Below are 18576 nucleotides of genomic sequence, written 5' to 3'. Positions count from 1 at the left end.
GGTTCCGTGGGGGTCTGTATTTCGGGGAACCGTTGAATTCGATGCAGTATCCGTGGGCTATGGTGGATAATACCCAGCAGTCTGACGTTATTGCCTCCCATGCTGAAAGGAACGATGTTAGCCGGCCTCCGACCGGTGATGCATGGGAGGGGACCCGAATCTTTGGGTCATTTGTTGGTATTGGGCGTGGGGCCTTTAGGACTGGAGCCGCGCCCTCTTCCTTTGCCATGACGTTGGCCTCTTTGACTGAACTGGGTGCTTTGGTTAGAGGGCCAGTTGGTAGCAGAGTAAAATTGTTGTTGGCTTTGCTGCTGGCGTTGGCCACGAAAGGAGCGTCTATTGCCATAGCTGCGTCTGTTAGGAGGCCTAGAAATTTGGTCAAGAGTCTTGATGGTATCAAACTCCTTCTTCGCATTTTCTAGGGCCTCATCAACTGCTTTCCCAAACAGATGTGTTTGCTCTATGGGCTTATTTATTAGGGAAGCCTGGGTTTCTGGCTTAAATCCCGAATTGCGCAGCCAGACATGGCGTTTGAGAAGTATTCCCTGAACCAGGGAGCGGCCAGCTGTCTCTGCGGCATCTAAGGAGTTCTTTATGATGCCCTGGTTTACAAGAGTTCCCTCTGATATAGTAGCCAACAGGCGTGAACGCAGGGGTTCTGGTGCGTCCTCTGCTTCGCTGCGCAGCTTGCTCCACTGTGCATCTGCGTAGCTAGCTAGTAGGGAATTGTTATTCGCGATCCTAGTTGAGAAGGCGGCGGATGTCGTGATTCTCTTCCCAAGTGCATAGAGCTTCTTGCCCTCTTTGTCAGGTGGTGCCTCACTAGTAGATAGTGGTACCACCGCTCTCTTTCTTGTGTTAGTCACTACCAGAGAGTCCGGAATAGAATGTCCCCTGATGTACAAAGGGTCAGAAGATGAAGGGCTGAAGAGCCTTTCTATCCGAGGGTTGACCCCTCTGACTAAGGCCGGATTGGAAAGGGAAGGAGTTATTCTTCTCTTTATAGAAGCCAGGAGCGGAATGGACTGGCTGACCGGGGCTTTTTCTTTAATAACCTTTTCTACAAAGTCTATGTCCGGAAGGGTCTCCCCTGTGTCTATTTCAAAATGCGCTGCTGCCTTGCGCAATAGTGCATTAAGTGAAGGCTGGTCATCTATGGGGGAGGTGTTCCCAATACGTGAGTCCTTGGGAGGAGAAGGATGAAAGACATCAGGGTCTGAGTTCACTGATGGGGAGTGCCAGGGCTGTGAGGTAGCTGTATCTTCTTCAAAAGCTCCTGCGCTAGTGTAAGGGTCTTCCTCAAACCTCTCCTCCTCAAGTTCTTCCTCTCCACCTAAACACTCCTCATCTTCCTGGAGGTATTGCTCCTCTTCAGTGAGGTCATATGCATCTGTAGAAGGGGGAAACAGCCTAGGAATCTTGACCCTAGGGTCATCCTGGGTTCATTCTCCTGGTCTTTTGGGTGTGGGTGGGTTTTGGCTACCCAAAAACCTCTCCATCTTTTCCATACAAGATTGGAGTCTTTCCAGGGTCTCATGGGGAACCCCTGAATAGTATAGAGGGGGGAAATCAGTGTTTTCACCTTCAAAACGCTTCGAACGCTCCCACAACGTCGACGAAAGGTTTCCGTCGCCCTCAGAAAAGCCCTCCGGTAGTTCAGAAGTGCCTTTAGATGGATGGCTACTTTTGTGCTTTTTCGGCGTTTCTATATCCTTGGGTGCGGTATTCGACGTCTGTTTCGTCGTCTGCTTACGTTTGTCCTCGGAAACAATTCTCGCCAGACTCTCGACAACGAGTTCGTCAGTCGAGGGTTCTGGAGTCGGCGTTGCGCGTTGTTTTTCGACGGCCGCTCTATGGAGCGTTACGTCGGATGTTTTTGAGGAAGCGCCCGTATTAGATAAAAGCCCAATCGCTGGTCGCGGCTGCGTTTGCGGGTGGGGCTTGAGACCCTTGCGGTCTGAGGTCGACGCCGGAGTGCCCTGTGTCCCCTTCGGCGCTGGTGGATCCTTCGTCCTGGACGAAGAAGAGCCGTGGCCTGTGTGCTTAGGCCTATGGGGTCTGTGTGCGTCCTTGTCGCCGGGGTGTTCATCCCCATAAGCAGGGCGTGAGCCGAGCCCGTCGGGGCCGGGGACGGACGTCGAGGAGCGCGAGCGCTCCTTCTGGGGGTTAATGACTTCCGTAACGGACGTCGAGTTATCACCCTCCTCGTCACTTTCTGTAACAGCGGCAGCGGGTGAGGAAACTGACTTCGATATCGCGTAGTCCGCCCACCTCTTAACTTTCCGTTCTTTAAGAGTTCTTGGTTTCAAGAGCTTACAGGCCGCGCAGCTGTCCTCTTTATGATCGAGGGGCAAGCAACGATTACAGAGCTTGTGTTTGTCCTTCCAAGTGTATTTGCCCCTACAGCGTGGGCAAAACTTAAAAGGTGTCCTCTCCATAGCTGGGGCAATAAAAACTGGTGATAACAACCCCAAGGGAAAGATAGGGGAGAAAGAAAGACATTCTCGACGAGAAGGTAAAAGTTCGAAACCCCCACTCTCCCTACTGTATGTTGGCCGGCGAGGCCTGGCCACGTGTTCGGCAGCGCCGAAGGATCTCCTCCGTCTCTTCTCCTCCGTCGAAAACTTGCTCGGCGGAGAGACAGCTTCACAGCTAACGTCGAGGGGAGGGATCTTTTAACAATAAGTATATATTAAGGACCGAGGTCCGTAGTAATTGTTTAGCAATGTCTCTCTAGGAGCTCCGCGTAAGGCGACCATAAGCTGGGTGGAAAAAAACAATCTGAGGGACCTTGACGCGTGAGGGATTGTGGGTACAACGCACGTCACTATAGGGATAGTGTTACAGACACGCCTTGTCGACGTCCCCTTTTCGACTACGAAAAACAAAATGCAATACTCCGCAGTGACCACTGGATGTCGGACCTATGCACAGCATGTGATTCTAAGCAGATTAACAAACATCAGAAACTAACTTAGCTATGCCTTGTGGCTGCATTGTGCTTTTTACCTGTCCTGCTAAAAAGGATCTTAGCTGTGTCCAGTGGCTGCATTGTGTTTTTCATCTGTCCTGCTAAAAAGGATCTTAGCTGTGTCCAGTGGCTGCATTGTGTTTTTCACCTGTCCTGCTAAATACTAACTTAGCTATGCCTTGTGGCTGCATTGTGCTTCCCACCTGTCCTGCTAAAAAGGATCTTAGCCGTGTCCAGTGGCTGCATTGTGTTTTTCACCTTTTCTGCTAAAAACAAAAAACGTAGCTGTTCCCAGTGATTGCATTGTGTTTTTCACCTGTTCTACTAATGCTGAACTAACCTGTGTGCACTACCCTCGACTCTCCCTCCCCTCCCTTGTGCCCCAAATCCTCCTTGTGCCTCAGTACTTCGGACTGGTAAGTGTTCTCCTCATCACCGCAGCTAGCTTTGTTACTATCCATCTCTCCTATCTTCTCCAACTGCTTCGCTATCTCCTATCCTTCCCCTATCACTAAAACTGGTGGGACGAAAATTAAGGACATACTGGGCTCCCACCCAGGCCTACCTATTGTAGACACCTGTGTCACGGCTTCCGCCAGAGAGACTCTCGCTGACATCCTTTTCTTCGTTAAGTCAACTGACCTGTGGACCATGTAGCGGTCAGCTTTCTCTTTCCCATCACCTCTTCTCCCATAAATGGTGGCACTTGCTGGGAGGTTCTCCTTGACTTGTTCGCCATTTCCAGAGTCATCATTAAGGGCTACTTTAATGGAACCATCATGGTTCAGTGTCCTCAACCCAAACTTCTTCTCTTTGACAGGCTCCTCCCTCGCCTCTCTAACCTTACCTCTCCACCCGGCCAGGCTCCCTTGCCTTGTGTGCATACCTCCTCTTCAGTGGCTCCCTTGCCCACTGTGCCTTCCTCCTCCTCTGCATTGGCGACCGTGCCTTGCCTTACTGTCCCGGCTCCCTTGCCGACCTTGGCTCCTCCGCCATCCTCCACTATCCCTCTGCCCACCATCGGGGGACCACAGTACCCTGTGCCCCCCTGCGGAAGACGTTCAATGATGGCAAGCTGCTCCACATTGGCACTCTCAACACTCGTTCCACTGTCAAACACTAATCTGATATCTGCAACCTTCTTAAACTCTTGGATCTTGATGTGCTCACCATCACTGAGACATGGTTCAAGGATAGCACTGTCACAAGCTTTGACACACTCCTCCCTGAAGTCTACAAAATCCTCTCTGCGCCCAGGCCAAAGAAGATAGGCGGAGGAGTGGCGCTGATGTTCCCAGAATGGATACCTGTGTCCATTACCCCAACTCAGGCCTACTCCTCCTTCGAGTGCCTAGTCTGCAGGCTCTCACTCTCTCCTAAATCTTCTCTGCTTATGGCCACCATGACAGTCCACTCTCTTCCATTCGGAATGGGCTGACCTAGCCCCCTCTCAACAACTCCTGCTGGGTGATCTCAACATCGATCTGGACTTTCCTGACTCCTCAGGACCTTTCCACAACCTATGAGACTCACTCTCCCTCTCTATCCTACCCTCTGGCTCCATGCAAACCACGGGCCACACTTTGGATGCCCTCATCTCCACTGACATCCCTCTCACTACCTCTCTCTCTTGGACTGACCACTCTCGTCTCTCAACACACCTGAAGCTCTCCTCTGCCTGCGGCACACCGGCACTGCTTCAAAGTCACCAGACGCATGAAAAATGTAACAGTGGCTGCCTTTGCCTCCACCTATACTCCTCCTCCCATGCCTGTGGCCGACTCCCTCGCTAACCTCAATCTCTCCATCTCCAAGACTCTTGATACCCTTGCCCCCGTCATGAGGGTCCGACTGAAGCCTTCCAAAAAGTGCAACTCTTGGTACGACTCCGATCTGGCGGCCCTTAAACACAAGTGTAGGGCAGCTGAACGGAAATGGAATGTTTTGGGCAAACCATCTGACAAACTGGCCTGCCGCCTCCTTTAAAGGCAATATCTACTCTTCATCCGCTCCAAAAGAGTATTTATTAAAGCCTGCATCTCTGCGGCATTAAGCAACAAGGCTGAACTTTTAAAAGTCTGCACGGAACGGGCCAAGCCTGCAGCAGCCTCTTCTTCTGTCACACCCAACAAGGATCGTTGCTTGGCCCTGGCTGCACACCATCACAAAAATCCAAGACATCCTTCCCTCCCTCTCTTCCACACCACAACATACACCAACAACGGAGCCTCCCCTGCCCCCCCCTCACCTTCCACCTATCATCTCTCACCTGTCATAACTGATGAGGTCACCAGACAAATCCGATCTATGAAGGCCTTATCCAAACAGGCTCCTTGCCTCTCCAAAAGCATTAAGGACAACATTGACTCCCTCGTCCCAGCCTTAGCTGATCTCTGCAATCACTCCTCTTCCACTGGAGTCTTCCCAACTACTCCCTTGTGCACCCTCTTCTCACCCCTCCATTCTGGCAAACTACCGCCCTATCGCCATCACTCCTTTCCTGGGAAACTTGTTGAGAAGTTGGCCATCTCTCAGCTCACCCTCCACACTGAACCTTTCGGTTGCTTCGACGATCATCAATCTGGCTTTAGAGCATCCAAAGGCACAGACACTACTCTTCTGAACACCTGTGAAGACCTGCTCTCAAACCTTGACACTAACACTCCATCAGTCCTCATTCTCCTCGACCTCTCCTCTGCCTTTGACACGGTTAACCACAACATCCTGATCGCACATCTCCATGACACCCTGGGAATTACAGGTCAGGCTCTGGCGTGGTTAGCTTCCTTTCTCTCCAACCGCCCATCCCAGGTGGAACTCTGAGCATCTCTCTCTATCATCGCTCTCTCAACCTGTGGTGTTCCCCAAGGATCCAACCTATCCCCCTAGTTCTTCAACATCTATATTGGTGCCTTGGCACGTGTGATTGCCTCTTTCACGTCTAACTTTCAGTGTTCTGCGGATAACAAAGCACTATCTTTCCGGCTACCCTCAGCTGCCGCCTCCTCGCTCATATGAGACTGTATGTCTGCTATTCAGTCATGGTGTGCTGCAAATGATCTCTGCCTCAACGCCAGTAAGACTGAGATAGTTCGCATTGGGACCCCTGCTCCTGCTATCCCATTTTCACTCTGGCCGACCTTCCTTGCCCCTGTGCCCGCACCCACCTCCAAGGCGAAAAACCTTGGTGTCATCTTCGACTCCACTTTCTCCTCCTCCCCTCACATTTCGGACATCATTTAATAGTCTATCAGCTATACCTCCTCCGAGGTACTCCATCTTTTCTCACTTACCCCCAGAGGGTCACTGTCTCCAGAGCACTGGTTCTCTCTAGGCTGGACTACTGCAACAGCCTTTTCCTCAACCACCCTGCATCTGCCTTGCGCCCTCTGCAACTCATCCAGAACAGAACTGGAAGCCTTATCCTTGGCCTCAAGCCTAGGAACCACATCTCTCCAGTGCCGATATCCCTTCACTGGCTGCCCGTGGCTGCAAGGATCAAGTTCAAGACCCTCTGCATTGTTCACAAGGCTTTTTGGGGTCTGGGACCTACCTACCTGCAACGCTGCCTAAATAATGTCCCTCACGAGCCCTCTGCTCATCTAGCTCCGACCTTCTGCGAGTGAGCCGGTTCTCCAAGCAGAGATTTAGAGGGAGATCCTTATCCTCAGCAGGTGCCTCCTTCTGGAATAGCTAGCCTCCCTGCCGCCCTCTGTGTTAAGCCTAATCTTCTTAAGTTCCAGAAACTCCTCAAGACATTCCTCTTTTCCTCTTCATTCTCTCTCCCTCTACCGTGCTAACCTAGCTTCTGCTCTTTGCCTCCTCTTCCTAACAGCTTGCTGACTGGCTGCCTGGTGTACCTCAGTCTCATAGGTCCCTGGCACCCCCACTAGTCCTCTCTCGCACTTGCCTCAGGGCCCTGCACACCACCCATACACACTGCACTTAAGAAATAACCGATGAGTGGCTCTCTCTGCACTTACCCCAGTCTTCGACTGGATGCACTTAGACCTCCCCTTGCCTTTGACCGTCTGTGAACTTGCACAATCTGAATGCACCTTGCCTGAAGATCATGGTCTGTCTCCTTACCCCTTGTCCTCACCCCTTAATTGTACTTGGTAAAACTGCAGAATCGTCATCGGGCCTATTTGCTGTACCCCAACTGTTAAATGTATTATATGCACTTAATCAACCTGTGCAGACTAATATCGTCTCAGAATTTCAGGGGCTCTGAGAGACTGTTTTTCCCTCATGTTCCCCACCCACCTTGAGCGCTTTGAAACACTTGCCTGTGTATAGGCGCTTTATAAATAAACATTAACATTACCATGGACTTGTGGAATGTTCAATCACTCCAAAGTCAAACATCTTGTTGACCTCCTCCTTTATGTGATTCCTCACATTATCCAACATCCTGTAGCCCCTGCCTTTATCACTGTCAATGTCATGTTTGCTCCAAGGGGTCAAGCCTGGTGCAAGTGAGAACAGAGGGGAAAGTGAGTTAAAAAATCTTTGCCCACCTGCTGTTGCTGCATTGTTAGATTAGTAGAGAGTTTTATCCCTTCTACTGATCCGTCTGAAGGGTGTCCCCTAGAAAATCTGTGAGAGGTTCACTCTCCTCTTCTTCTTGATCAGAGGCTTACAGCAAAGCTCTTATCTCTGGAAACCTAGGCCTTAAGACGATTGGTATGAAAGACCCTCGGGGCCTCCTTGGGGTTGCCAAGGTCTACCAAATAATTGACCTCTCCAAGTTTTCGCATAACTTTGAAGGGTCCTGTCCATTTGTCCTGTAAGACTCTGTCTTACTGGAACCATTGTTAGGCAGAATCCTGTGCAGTGCCCTTAGGGACCACTACACACAATTAAGACTACAAGTGGTAATACAAGTTCACCTTTGGTACAAGCCTGTACTATACCGTTAAAGTGGTAGCAGTAGCGGAGCAGCCAGGCTTATCTCAAGAGTATATGAGCAGTAGTAGAGATTACACAAAGGACCACAATTTCTGTGACTCAAGCAAACACTGACAAGGTTTCAGGTAAAATAATATAAGTACATTTATTTAAAACCATATGTTCATAAAACACTTCACTTCTATAAATTCAAAACCACACGTAAAATACACCACACACAACCACTTCCACTTGTTCCAGTAAAATCATGGTAAGTACATTTGAATTTGACAGACCGGTGTTGCGATACTAATGCGTACCCGCGGATAGAAATGCTCACGAAGTTAAAACACACTTTGTACTTTAGAATTTCAGACAAGGAAAAAGGTGATAACATCACAGGCAATACTTTTGTCTAGGCAAGGGAATCGGAGGACTTGTTCAGAGATACAGATTAAAGTCAATAGGCCTGCGCCAGTGTCAATGGAGCAGATGCTCAGTTGCCGAGGATCACACGTTGAACAGTTTGAGATTCGAGATGCTAAGAGTACTTCGATATTGTCAAATGGAAGGAAAAGTTATTAGAGGGAGGGAAGAAAGTCTAAATCTTCATGGAGGAAGAGAGTTCACCCCGATTCCGGATGGTCAGTCGCAGAGAATGACCAAATGTGCACAGTACCTTATTTCGTTGAAGACAAGCTGGTGCCACAGCAGTTGTTCCTGGTAGTTCCTGCAGACTCATGGTTCCTGTGGCTTCAGTTGTGGGGACAAGGACGACGTCTGGAGCGATCTGCACTACCCAGGGATGAGGCCAGCAGCAGCGAAAAAGACAACGATGAATAAAAGGTACGCTCCTTTAAATCAGGAGAGGGCTCTTCTGATGGCTATCCAAACCACTACAGCACAGCAGTGATTTAGACTCGGGAGAGGATGCTCTGACTGAAGAAAGGGTGATGAGCTGGTTGATCCCACCGGGCTCAGGGGAAGAAGACGCCGTACTGGATCTTCTCTTGTCGTTGAAGGGTAGATAGCTCAGGACTGCAGCAGGGCTTCACCGGGACTCGGGGTTGCAGCAGCCGTCTTATTCTCCGCTTCTCTTCGGTTCCTTGAAGTTCCAGTGGCGACTCTGACTTCTAGCCCAAGAGTCCTGCCTTTTATGCCAAAATCCCCCATTCACACAGCCTGGCTGTCAATCACTCAGATTCCAGTCTGGATAACCACCTCAGCCAATCAACACAACGTGCGACTTGGGTCTCCAAGGAGACCCTGTTCAGGGGCAGACTACACCCCTCCCTCACATTCAGCCCACCTAGACACCCAGAGGCCAAAGGAGGGCTTCTGGTCAGAAGCCCGCCAAAGGTCGGCGAACAAAGGAGGCGAACCTGGTTTGCTGCGCAAAGAAAGACCCAAGAAGTATGTTAACAAAAAGAAATGGCGATTAAACCGCACCGGAGCCAAAATAAAAAGTATTTGGGCAAGCAGGTTTAAAGTTCGAGGCTACTAAAATAGCCTAAAACGGTACCAGGTTATATAATATAATCGCGGTAGGAAAATTAGGGTAGATACCACTGCCACCAGCCAAGTCTTAATGTTAAGGGAGCGAAACAATGCTCCAAGAGGTACAGATAAAAAAAAAGGCTAATAATTAACCCTTTCCAATACTCCATATAAGATGGGGTGTACTGGATCCATGGTTAAAAGTGACTATGTAAAGTTAATGGCACTTTCCCCTTTTCGGGGGGACAGTAGTCAGCCCCAGAAAATGGAGTAGGTGGGAAGTCTAAAAGACAACCCTGCGTGTCTGCACTGAAGGTGCTGTGTAACACACAACGAGTGGGGCTACTGAAGTGGTTTACTCCAGAGTCCACAATCACAAAAACAGTTGAAATACACAAGGCAAAACACAGGGAAGAGTGGGGGAAAAGCTCACACTCTTACCAGGTGGACAAAATAAACCCCAGAAATCCAGCAAAGCTGCCGAGGGACTCACTAGGTAAGAGAAATTAGCCATAGAATGAGAATTCTCCCTAAAACCCATGATGAGAACTTGTTGGTCTGGAGTAAACTCCACCATGTTAACCTTCTGGTCATGCTAATTCTTAACCAGAGTTTGACCAGCTTCCAAATGATCAGAAGCCTCTGTCACCTGTGCCATCCTCTGTCTGAGGCCTAGCACATAGTCAGTAATCCTTACTGACCCGAGGAAAGGAACACTCTCCAGAACCTTCCTAATCAGGGCCTCCGACAGGATGACTATAAAGTAACTCAAAGGGACTAAAGCCCAATCCGGCTTGAGGAACTTCTCTGTAGGCAAAACAAAGGCATGGCAGAAGAAGGTTCTAAGATCCCCCAACTCTCAGTATCAGTCTGTGCTAGTCAGAGACCTTGGTAGAGTGGCAGTGTAGTCAAGCTTACCTACAGCTCACATCTTCCTCTTAAAATAAGCCTGACTGCTCTGCCACGCTACCAAGGTCTCCGAGTAGCACAGACTGATACTAAGAGTTGGGGGATCTACAAACCACTGCAATAGCTCACTAAAATCTGACCTCCAAGTAGGACTTTAGAAAAACTCTCCTAATACCCAGACCCTCATGTCATTTTGACGAATTGGGCTCCAACGTAGAAGTAGAGAAAAATCTCCTTACGGAGGGGCCTTGACTCGTTTTTTAGTGCTGCTCGGTGATCTAGCTGATGGCACCAATTGTGGAATCCTCTAAACCTTCTTTCGTTCATCGACAAAAAGATTGCCTCTACCCTCCTCAGTAGCTGGCTTTCACATACGTTTTCGCTAGTGGTGCAAAAGATTTCAGTTTGGGTATATGGCTTTCTTATTCAACTCCTCATCTGTATTCAGGCTCGTAGTCCAAGATACAGTCCTGAACATTAGGTCTGACTTTAGCAGCTCTCACAAGCACCTTTCTATGCAGCACTCATCACCATACCACCCATAGAGGACGGTGGTGATACAAAGCCTCAATGAGGTCCTGTGCCGCTTATCTTGCCTCAGCCAAATTGTTGCGGAATCCAGTCTGGCATTCCAGCAAGAATAGTCTCTCAAAATCCTTAAGCTCCTTCCAAATTGTCAGATGGTCATTCGCTTTGACCGCTTCAGCATTAGATAGAAACGCAAAGCTGTGTTTTGACAGAATTGTTTGCTGCCTGCATCTAAGAGCTGGTCCTCTCGCCTAAAGGGTCCTTGAGAGTTTGAGATAGAGGAATTTTGAACTTTCCCAAAGGGTATGGCTGAGTAGACTGAAGTCTGCCACATAACATACAGCTTTTCACTTGGAAGAGCCGGTAATGGAGGTCTTACATTTTGGCCAAAGCTTTATCACCTCCTCCAGCACATCTGTTTGTAGATGTCAGACGCTATACAACAAAGAACTGAAGAGAGAACTCCCTGTCTGAATGGCAGCTTCCTGAGTCTGGGATCCCAAAGACGTCCATAGAAACATGCACCCTCTTATGAAAAGCTTTGGCAAACTTGGGAGCATCATCTACATCACCAGCAGAAATGTCAGGGCCTCACCAAGGGTATACATCACACAGATGCCCATCCGATAGGAGAATGGTGGGGCCCTTGGGCACAGGAGGCAGAAATGTAACCACAGGGTCACAAGATTGGGGGGAAAGCTGGAGGAGGCATCAACAAAGCACCATTTGATGACGGGGCCTGAGGCTCACCCACTGGCTCAGAATCGCTGGTCTATTGTAACTGAAATACTACTCAGAACAATATCCTTTCTGCCAGTACAGTTAGATAGCTTGGGGTAATGTTTATTTAAGCTCTTTGAGGGCTATTTTATGGACAGAAAAATGTAAATAAATTAGAGGGATCCCACCTGGTACAGTGGCATACACAAATTAAACAAAAATGTAAATGCCTGGCAAATTTGGAGACATGAAAAGCTTATTACCTCCTCTACAAAAAAGATAAACGCCTGCTGTGGGTATGTAGAAAATGAAGAGGTGATCAGTAACATCAGTCAAGTTTTAAAGATTACCTCTTCTGGTGATTTTCTGCCCTGCTGACTCCGTCCAGGCCTTGATGTACCCTTTTTCCCCAAAGTGTGCAGGGTCTGCTTTCCCTTGCTGTCATTCTCAGTCTCTGATTTGGTACAAAACGCATGGTCTCTGAAAAAGTCACACGGAATATGAGACACACACTTTAAAAACATTTCTTTATATTATGTTAATTACTTTTCAATTAGTGGAATCAACAATCATCAGCAATAAGTATATTCAAAAAAGTTGCGTGCCACAGAAAGTAAAATATTGGTAAAAGTAATCCACAACTATGTCCCTATAAATAAAAAAAAAGTAGTGTGGGAGGCCCTCTACTGAAAATGAACATAGGTCAAATACCCTGTTTTATGGATTTCTTCTACTCAGGAGGGTCTACAACTATGTTTGAGCACACTGCACACTTCAAAGAGAAGAAGAAGTTACTTACCAACTGGTAACGTTCTTTCGACTGGATGTTCCATCAACGTATTCCTCATCTATGACATGTAATGTGCTCAGCGGTGCTGCTTCGTAATTGTTTTCGGCAGAGGGCACCCTGAGTCGAGTCGATGTCCCTCGAAGGCCTCCGTTGATGGTGACATCATCAGATGTTATAAATAGCACGCACAGTGCCCGTAGCCTCAGTTCATGTTTCCCCCCCCTCACAACATGTGGCACACGTGCCCATAACACAACATAGACTGCACTTAGCCTTGTGGGAAAGAAAGGGGTAGGCTGGGAGGGTGATGCGGAATACAGTGGAGGAACATCCAGTCGAAAGAACGTTACCAGTTGGTAAGTAACTTGTTCTTCGAATGGATTGCATCCTCCAACATATTCCTCATCTATGAGAGACTCCCAAAGCAGTATTCATGGAGTGGAGGAGAGAGAAGAATTTAGACATAGCCAATTAAATGACAGAGTAAAGCACTGCCTTACCAAAGGCAACATCCAGAGCATGGGAAGTATCCAGGCAATAATGCTTAAAAAACGTGTGTATGGAAGACCATGTTGCAGCATCACAGATGTTCTTTACCGGTACACCTCTCTGCAGGGCTGTCAATGTAGCTATGCCCCTAGTGGAATGAGCTTGCAAGCCCTCAGGAGGGTCCTTGCCAGCCAACCTGTAGCCTTCAGAAATAGCGAGTATGATCCACCTAGACAAGGTCTGCTTAGAATTAGCCTGGCCTAAACGGTGTCCAGTATACCCGACAAATAGCTGGTCGTCCACTGACTTTGGACAGTCTAGAAAGCTAGAAGCTCAAGGCTCTCCCAGGTCCAACCTATGGAGTCTCTCCTCTTCCTTAGTAGGATAAGGTGGAGGATAGAAGACGGGGAGCACCACCTTCTGACTTAAATGAAATTCTGACACGACCTTAGGTAGGAAGGACGAACATACTCTCAGTAAAACCCTGTCCTTGTGGTAAGTAAAGGGTGGCTTAGAAGAAACTGCCTGCAACTCGCTCACTCTTCGAGCTGTGGTAACTGCAACAAAACAGACTTAAATGTCAACAATCTCAACGGACAAGAGTGCAAAGGCTCAAACAGAGCACCCATCAGAAACTTTAAGACTAAATTAAGATCCCAGACCGGCACCTGAAAAGGCAACGGCAGGAACACATTTGTGAGCCCTTTCAGACACTGAGTGATCAGTGGAATCTTAAAATAAGAGCATTCCTCGGATGAGCACTTGAAGATAGAAAGCGCTGCCAGGTAACCTTTATTGGTTCCCACCTGAAGACCCCTGTGGGGAAAAGAAAGTAAGAAGTAGAGAACTTCCGGAATTGAGCACTGAAAAGGATCAACATTTTTCCTCTGCACCAGCCGCAAAACGTACGCCAACGGTATAAGGACTTTGTTGCTGGCCGCCTGGCCGAAAGCAACACCTCCATCACGTCATCCGGGAGATCCCAATCCTTATATCTCAACCTTTCAGAAACCATGCGTGAAGGTTGAGAGTCTTCACCTCTGGATGGAGGACAGATGGACATGTCTAGAAGGTCCAATGGCCCAATCCGGAGCAATGAGGATCATGCGGGCCCCGGACCGTCGTAACCTCCTGAGAACTTGAGGAATGACGGGGATCAGAGGAAACACGTACAGAAGCGGGAATAACCAATCCACGACAAACGCGTCTCCTAGCGCTCCTATTGGGAGGTAATTCCCTCGAGCAGTACCTTTCACTCTTCTGGTTGGGACTAGTTGTGAACAGGTCCCCCTAAGGAGTTCCCTAAAGGGCAAAGATCTCTTGAAGGACTTCCTGAGCTTGTTCCCACTCGTGGGAGACTACGCTCTGCTGCTCAGAGCGTCTGCCACCATGTTCTCCTCTCTGGCCAGATGAACCGCCGCTAGGGAGATACCTTCCTGAATCTCCCAGAACCAAAGCTGCATTGCCTCCCTGCACAGAGGTAGTGACCCTACACCCCCTCTCTTGTTGAAGTAATGCATGGCCATCATGTTGTCCGTCATTATCAGGACATTTTCCCCCCATGCAGACGGCAGGAAAGCTTTCATTGCTAGCCTGATTGCTCTCAGCTCCAAAAGATTGATGTGTAGTTTGGACTCCTCCGGTGGAGACCAACGACCGCTCATGGTCAGATCGTTGGCATGAGCCCCCCACCGACCGTGAGGGAAGCGCCCTTACTACAGTAACCTTCGGCCACGGCTGCCATAAAGGCTATTCCTTCACGAGATGTTCCTTGCTGGCCCACCACAGAAGACCCTGTGAGACCTTGACCGGAACATGAAGGAGATCGGACATCAGCCCGAGAACTGGGACCATTGAGTCCGGAGAGCCCACTACGGGGTCGCATCCTCAGTCGGCCTCTGGCACCAGAAAAATGCAGGATGCCATGAAGCCGAGCAACCTTAAGAATGTGAAAGCCGGAAGAGTCTGGGCTTGTTGAAATTTGATGACCATCTGGAGAATGTGGTGAGCCCTCACCTTGGGTGGCGAGCACATCCCCAAGGATGTGTCCAATTACAGCCCTGATGTACTGGAGCTGTTGGGCAGGTGTCATATGCGACTTCCTGAAATTGAGGGGGAAGCCCAGCTTGTGAAGGGAGTGGCAGGTGACGCTGAGATGATTTAAGGCCTGTTCGGGAGAATGTGTCCGGATCAGCCACTCGTCCAGGTAGTGGTAGACGGGAATCCCCCCTCTCCCGAGATACGCTGCCACCACCACCACCATGAGCTCGGTGAAGACCCTCTGGGCGGAGGTGAGCCCAAATGGCAGGACCCGAAACTGATAGTGCGAGCCGCCAACTGCGAACCTCTGGTATTTTCTGTGCTTGAGATGGATCGGCACATGAAAATAAGCATCCCACACGTCCAATGACACCAACCAATCCTGAAGCTGGAGGGCCTGAAGGATCTGAGAAAGAGTGATCATCTTGAACTTGTCCTTCCCGAGGAACTTGTTCAAGTAACGTAAATCCAAGATGGTTCTCAGTCCTCCGTCCTTCTTGGGAATCAAAAAATATGGGGGAATATCAACCCTTGTTCCTCTCTGCCACAGGCACTGGTTCTATAGCGCCTTTCTCTTAGCAGGGTCAAAATCTCCTGCACAAGGAGCAGATCTGGAACCCTCAAAGAGTGCTTCTCCGGTGGATTGTCATGAGGCCGTCGTAGAAAAGGAAGGCAGTAGCCGTGGGTAATTGTTTCCAGAGCCCACACATCTGAAGTAATGGCTCGCCACTCTTCTAGATGCTGAGACAGCCTGCCCCCTACCGGTGAACAATGAGGCCTTAGAGCGGTTTAGAAGCGGCTGCTGCAGTGTCTGATGACAAAGAGGCAGCTGCCTGAGCGGCTTTGGCACCTCTAGCTCCTCCACCACGAGGGAACTTATGTTGGCCCCTTTGACTGTCCATCCCTCTCACCCTTCCAAATGAGTAGTAGCGAAAGGAACCCCCCCCCTTCCTTTGCTGTCCCCTAGGACAAAAAGGCTGAGGTTGTCGAACAGCTGCACCCAAAGATTTTGCAGCTGCCTTGGAGGTCTGCAACTTCTCAATGCTCTCTGCCTTGCTGCCAAAGAGATGAGACCCGTCAAAGGGCATGTTGAGAAGACGAGCCTGCACATCTGGTGCAAACACCGAATTCCGCAACCATGCAAATCTGCGCATCACGGTGCTCGTAGCCATAGACCTGCTGACACTATCCGCAGTATCCAACCCAGACTTGTCTGGCCCAATACGGGGCCACCAGGATCACCCGACAAGGATATCTGTGGATCCATTGCAGAGTCCGACGGATGAGAGGGAATGGGGGGCAGGCATACAGAAACTTGCCCGTCCACGGGAAGGAGAACGTGTTCCCTAGCGAGTCTCGTTGTGGCCACCTGCTGGCGTATTGGGAGCATTTCTTGTTGTCTCTCGTCGCAAAGAGATCGAGGGCCGGATGACCCCATTCCGCAAAGACACGGTGCAGTTGCTGATCGTTCAGTTCGCATTCGTGTAGACAATTCATCTCTCTGCTGAGAGCGTCTGCTTGCACATTTTTCACTCCTGGTAAGTGGAACGCCAACAGATGTATGTCGTGTTGTAGGGCCCAATGCCAGATCTCCTGGGCTTCTGTCGACAGGCTCCTGGAGCAAGTTCCTCCCTGCTTCCGTAGATAAAACATGGTTGTCGTGTTGTCTGTCATGATTCTCACCACTGAGCCATTTATCTGTGGCAGAAAGGATTTTAGGGCCCAACACACCGCTCTAACACATGGCATCCTACCCCATCCTGCACAATAGCCAGAAAGCCATACCTTTCGGGAATATTCTCAGCCGCTAAAGTGATACAATACCACAGTCAAGGGCTTCAACGACTTTGCAGGCTTGGACGGTTTCGCTGGAGACAAACACTGTGACATGGACCTGGCACGTCTCTGGTGATCACCTGATGCCTTGTCCGAACGGGGCCTCAAAGGCTCCTGATGCTCATCACACCGTCCACCTGAGCCTGAAGGCGCGCCAGTATCCGGCCGAGACTGTTCCCTGCTGGCTTCGATAGAAGGCACGGACGGAACTGTGCCTTGGGACCGGAATAGCTGCAACATCTGCACCCGGAAAAGCATCCCACTCCTCCGTGGTCGAGGATTTGGTGGAGCAGATTACCTTTTTCAGGAAGGCGTCAGCCGAACAGGACAAGGAAGGCGGACAATGAAGCTGCTTCCTGGACTGCCTCGAAGAGGACAAGTGGCGGGAGCCACTACAGGACCGGGACCGATTGGACTTCTTCCGACCAGGAGAGTCTCCTCTCGACTCGTCGGTCAAAAGACCAGCCGACTTTACGGGGTTTGGACACCCTGCCTACCTTCAATTTCCCCTTATGTTCCTGCAAGGCCTTGGCAGTCAACAACTGCCACTTCAAGCAGTCATCCGTAACGTGGTCCTTGCTGAGGCACCAGAGACAAATACGATGCAGGTCTGTGATGGACATCTTGGAGCCAAAGTCCCAACACTTCTTGAAGCCAGACCGTGGGGTAGAAGAGGAAGACATAGTAAAATGACACGAAAATCACGAGGCACGCCGAGTTTCGAAGCAAAAACGTTTGCGTAAAAAAACTGAACTGAACTGAGGCTACTGGTGCCGTGCGTGCTACTTATAACATCCGATGACGTCACCCTCGACGGAGGCCTTTGAGGGCCATCGGCCCTGACGCCATCGACGCAGGGCACCCTCTGCTGAAAAGATTTCCGAAGCAGCACATCTGTGGACATTACATGTCATAGACGAGGAACACGTTGGAGGACACAATCCGTTCCAAATTATAATTTGCATATCAGTCTGGCCCCAACCACAAGGGCAGTCCAGAACCAAAATGCTAGGCAATTCTCCTCAGAACAAGGGTACCATAAGCAACCCTAGTCATGTCTTTCAGCCTTGTTGGCTCTTCAGTGAGATGAAGCCAAGTCTCTCTAAGGCACAGTGAGTAAGTGAGTCCACGTCTGGATTATCCTTGGTTACATAGAGTGAAACCGCAAGTATTACAAAATAAAAAAGGAGGGTGGGAGGCCCCTCTACTGGGAACAATTATGTATAACAACTATGACCCTGTCTGCAAGTCTGGAAGCCATCTAGAGCACTGATTGGCAATCGCTCGCCTTTCGCAAATCCCTCAAAACAACACTATTCATATAACCCCCTCTACACCATAAGCCCTGGTGCCCTGCTAACCCACTAGCTGCAATCTACCATTTCTATGTAACCCCAACTGAACTGCACTGCAAATATATACTGCCTGAACTGTACTATGTAACGCCAACATGAACCGTGAACCCAAATGCCAATGTAACTACTAAGCCTTTCTTTTGTAACCAGATATGCATTTGTAACAGCGCCATGATGCCCCAGACTGCTGTGCGCTTTAAAAATACAAATAAATAAAAATGAGGGTCATGTATTTATTTGAATAACAGGGATGTCAGTTTCGATCAGAAATGACTTAAACACCACATTAAGGGATGGTGGAAGCATTCCCATGAAGGGTACCTGTACGTTAGCATAAAGATGAGCACAAGTAGGGAGCCACTTTATGATGTTGCAAAACATTTGGACATATACCAGGGCCAAAACAAGCAGACAATATGTCTAAGAAAAAAGGTGACTTGCAAAGGTAACTAACCATAAGAAGGCTAGTGCTTCAAACTAAAGAGGAGTACTCATTAAATATACAAAATTACATTAAGCACACTAGACCCCAGTGGTGTGGCAAGGTAGGG

General features: G+C 49.3%; 1 protein-coding gene across 2 annotated transcripts in view; it reads right to left on the bottom strand.

Moving 5' to 3' along the window:
* RBM6 (RNA binding motif protein 6) overlaps positions 1-18576 on the bottom strand; it is a 1836548-nt gene that overhangs the window by 91802 nt on the left and 1726170 nt on the right. For both annotated transcript variants that reach the window (XM_069644148.1, XM_069644149.1), the window contains exon 22: positions 11866-11995. In XM_069644148.1, coding sequence (XP_069500249.1) covers positions 11866-11995 — 130 coding nt within the window. The remainder of the gene's footprint in view (positions 1-11865; positions 11996-18576) is intronic.

This window comes from Ambystoma mexicanum, chromosome 2p (assembly GCF_040938575.1).
Source record: "Ambystoma mexicanum isolate Mex_15411 chromosome 2p, UKY_AmexF1_1, whole genome shotgun sequence".
NCBI lineage: Eukaryota > Metazoa > Chordata > Amphibia > Caudata > Ambystomatidae > Ambystoma > Ambystoma mexicanum.
The sequence above is the reverse complement of the archived record's forward strand: the minus strand, read 5'-3'. Positions and strand labels throughout refer to the sequence as shown.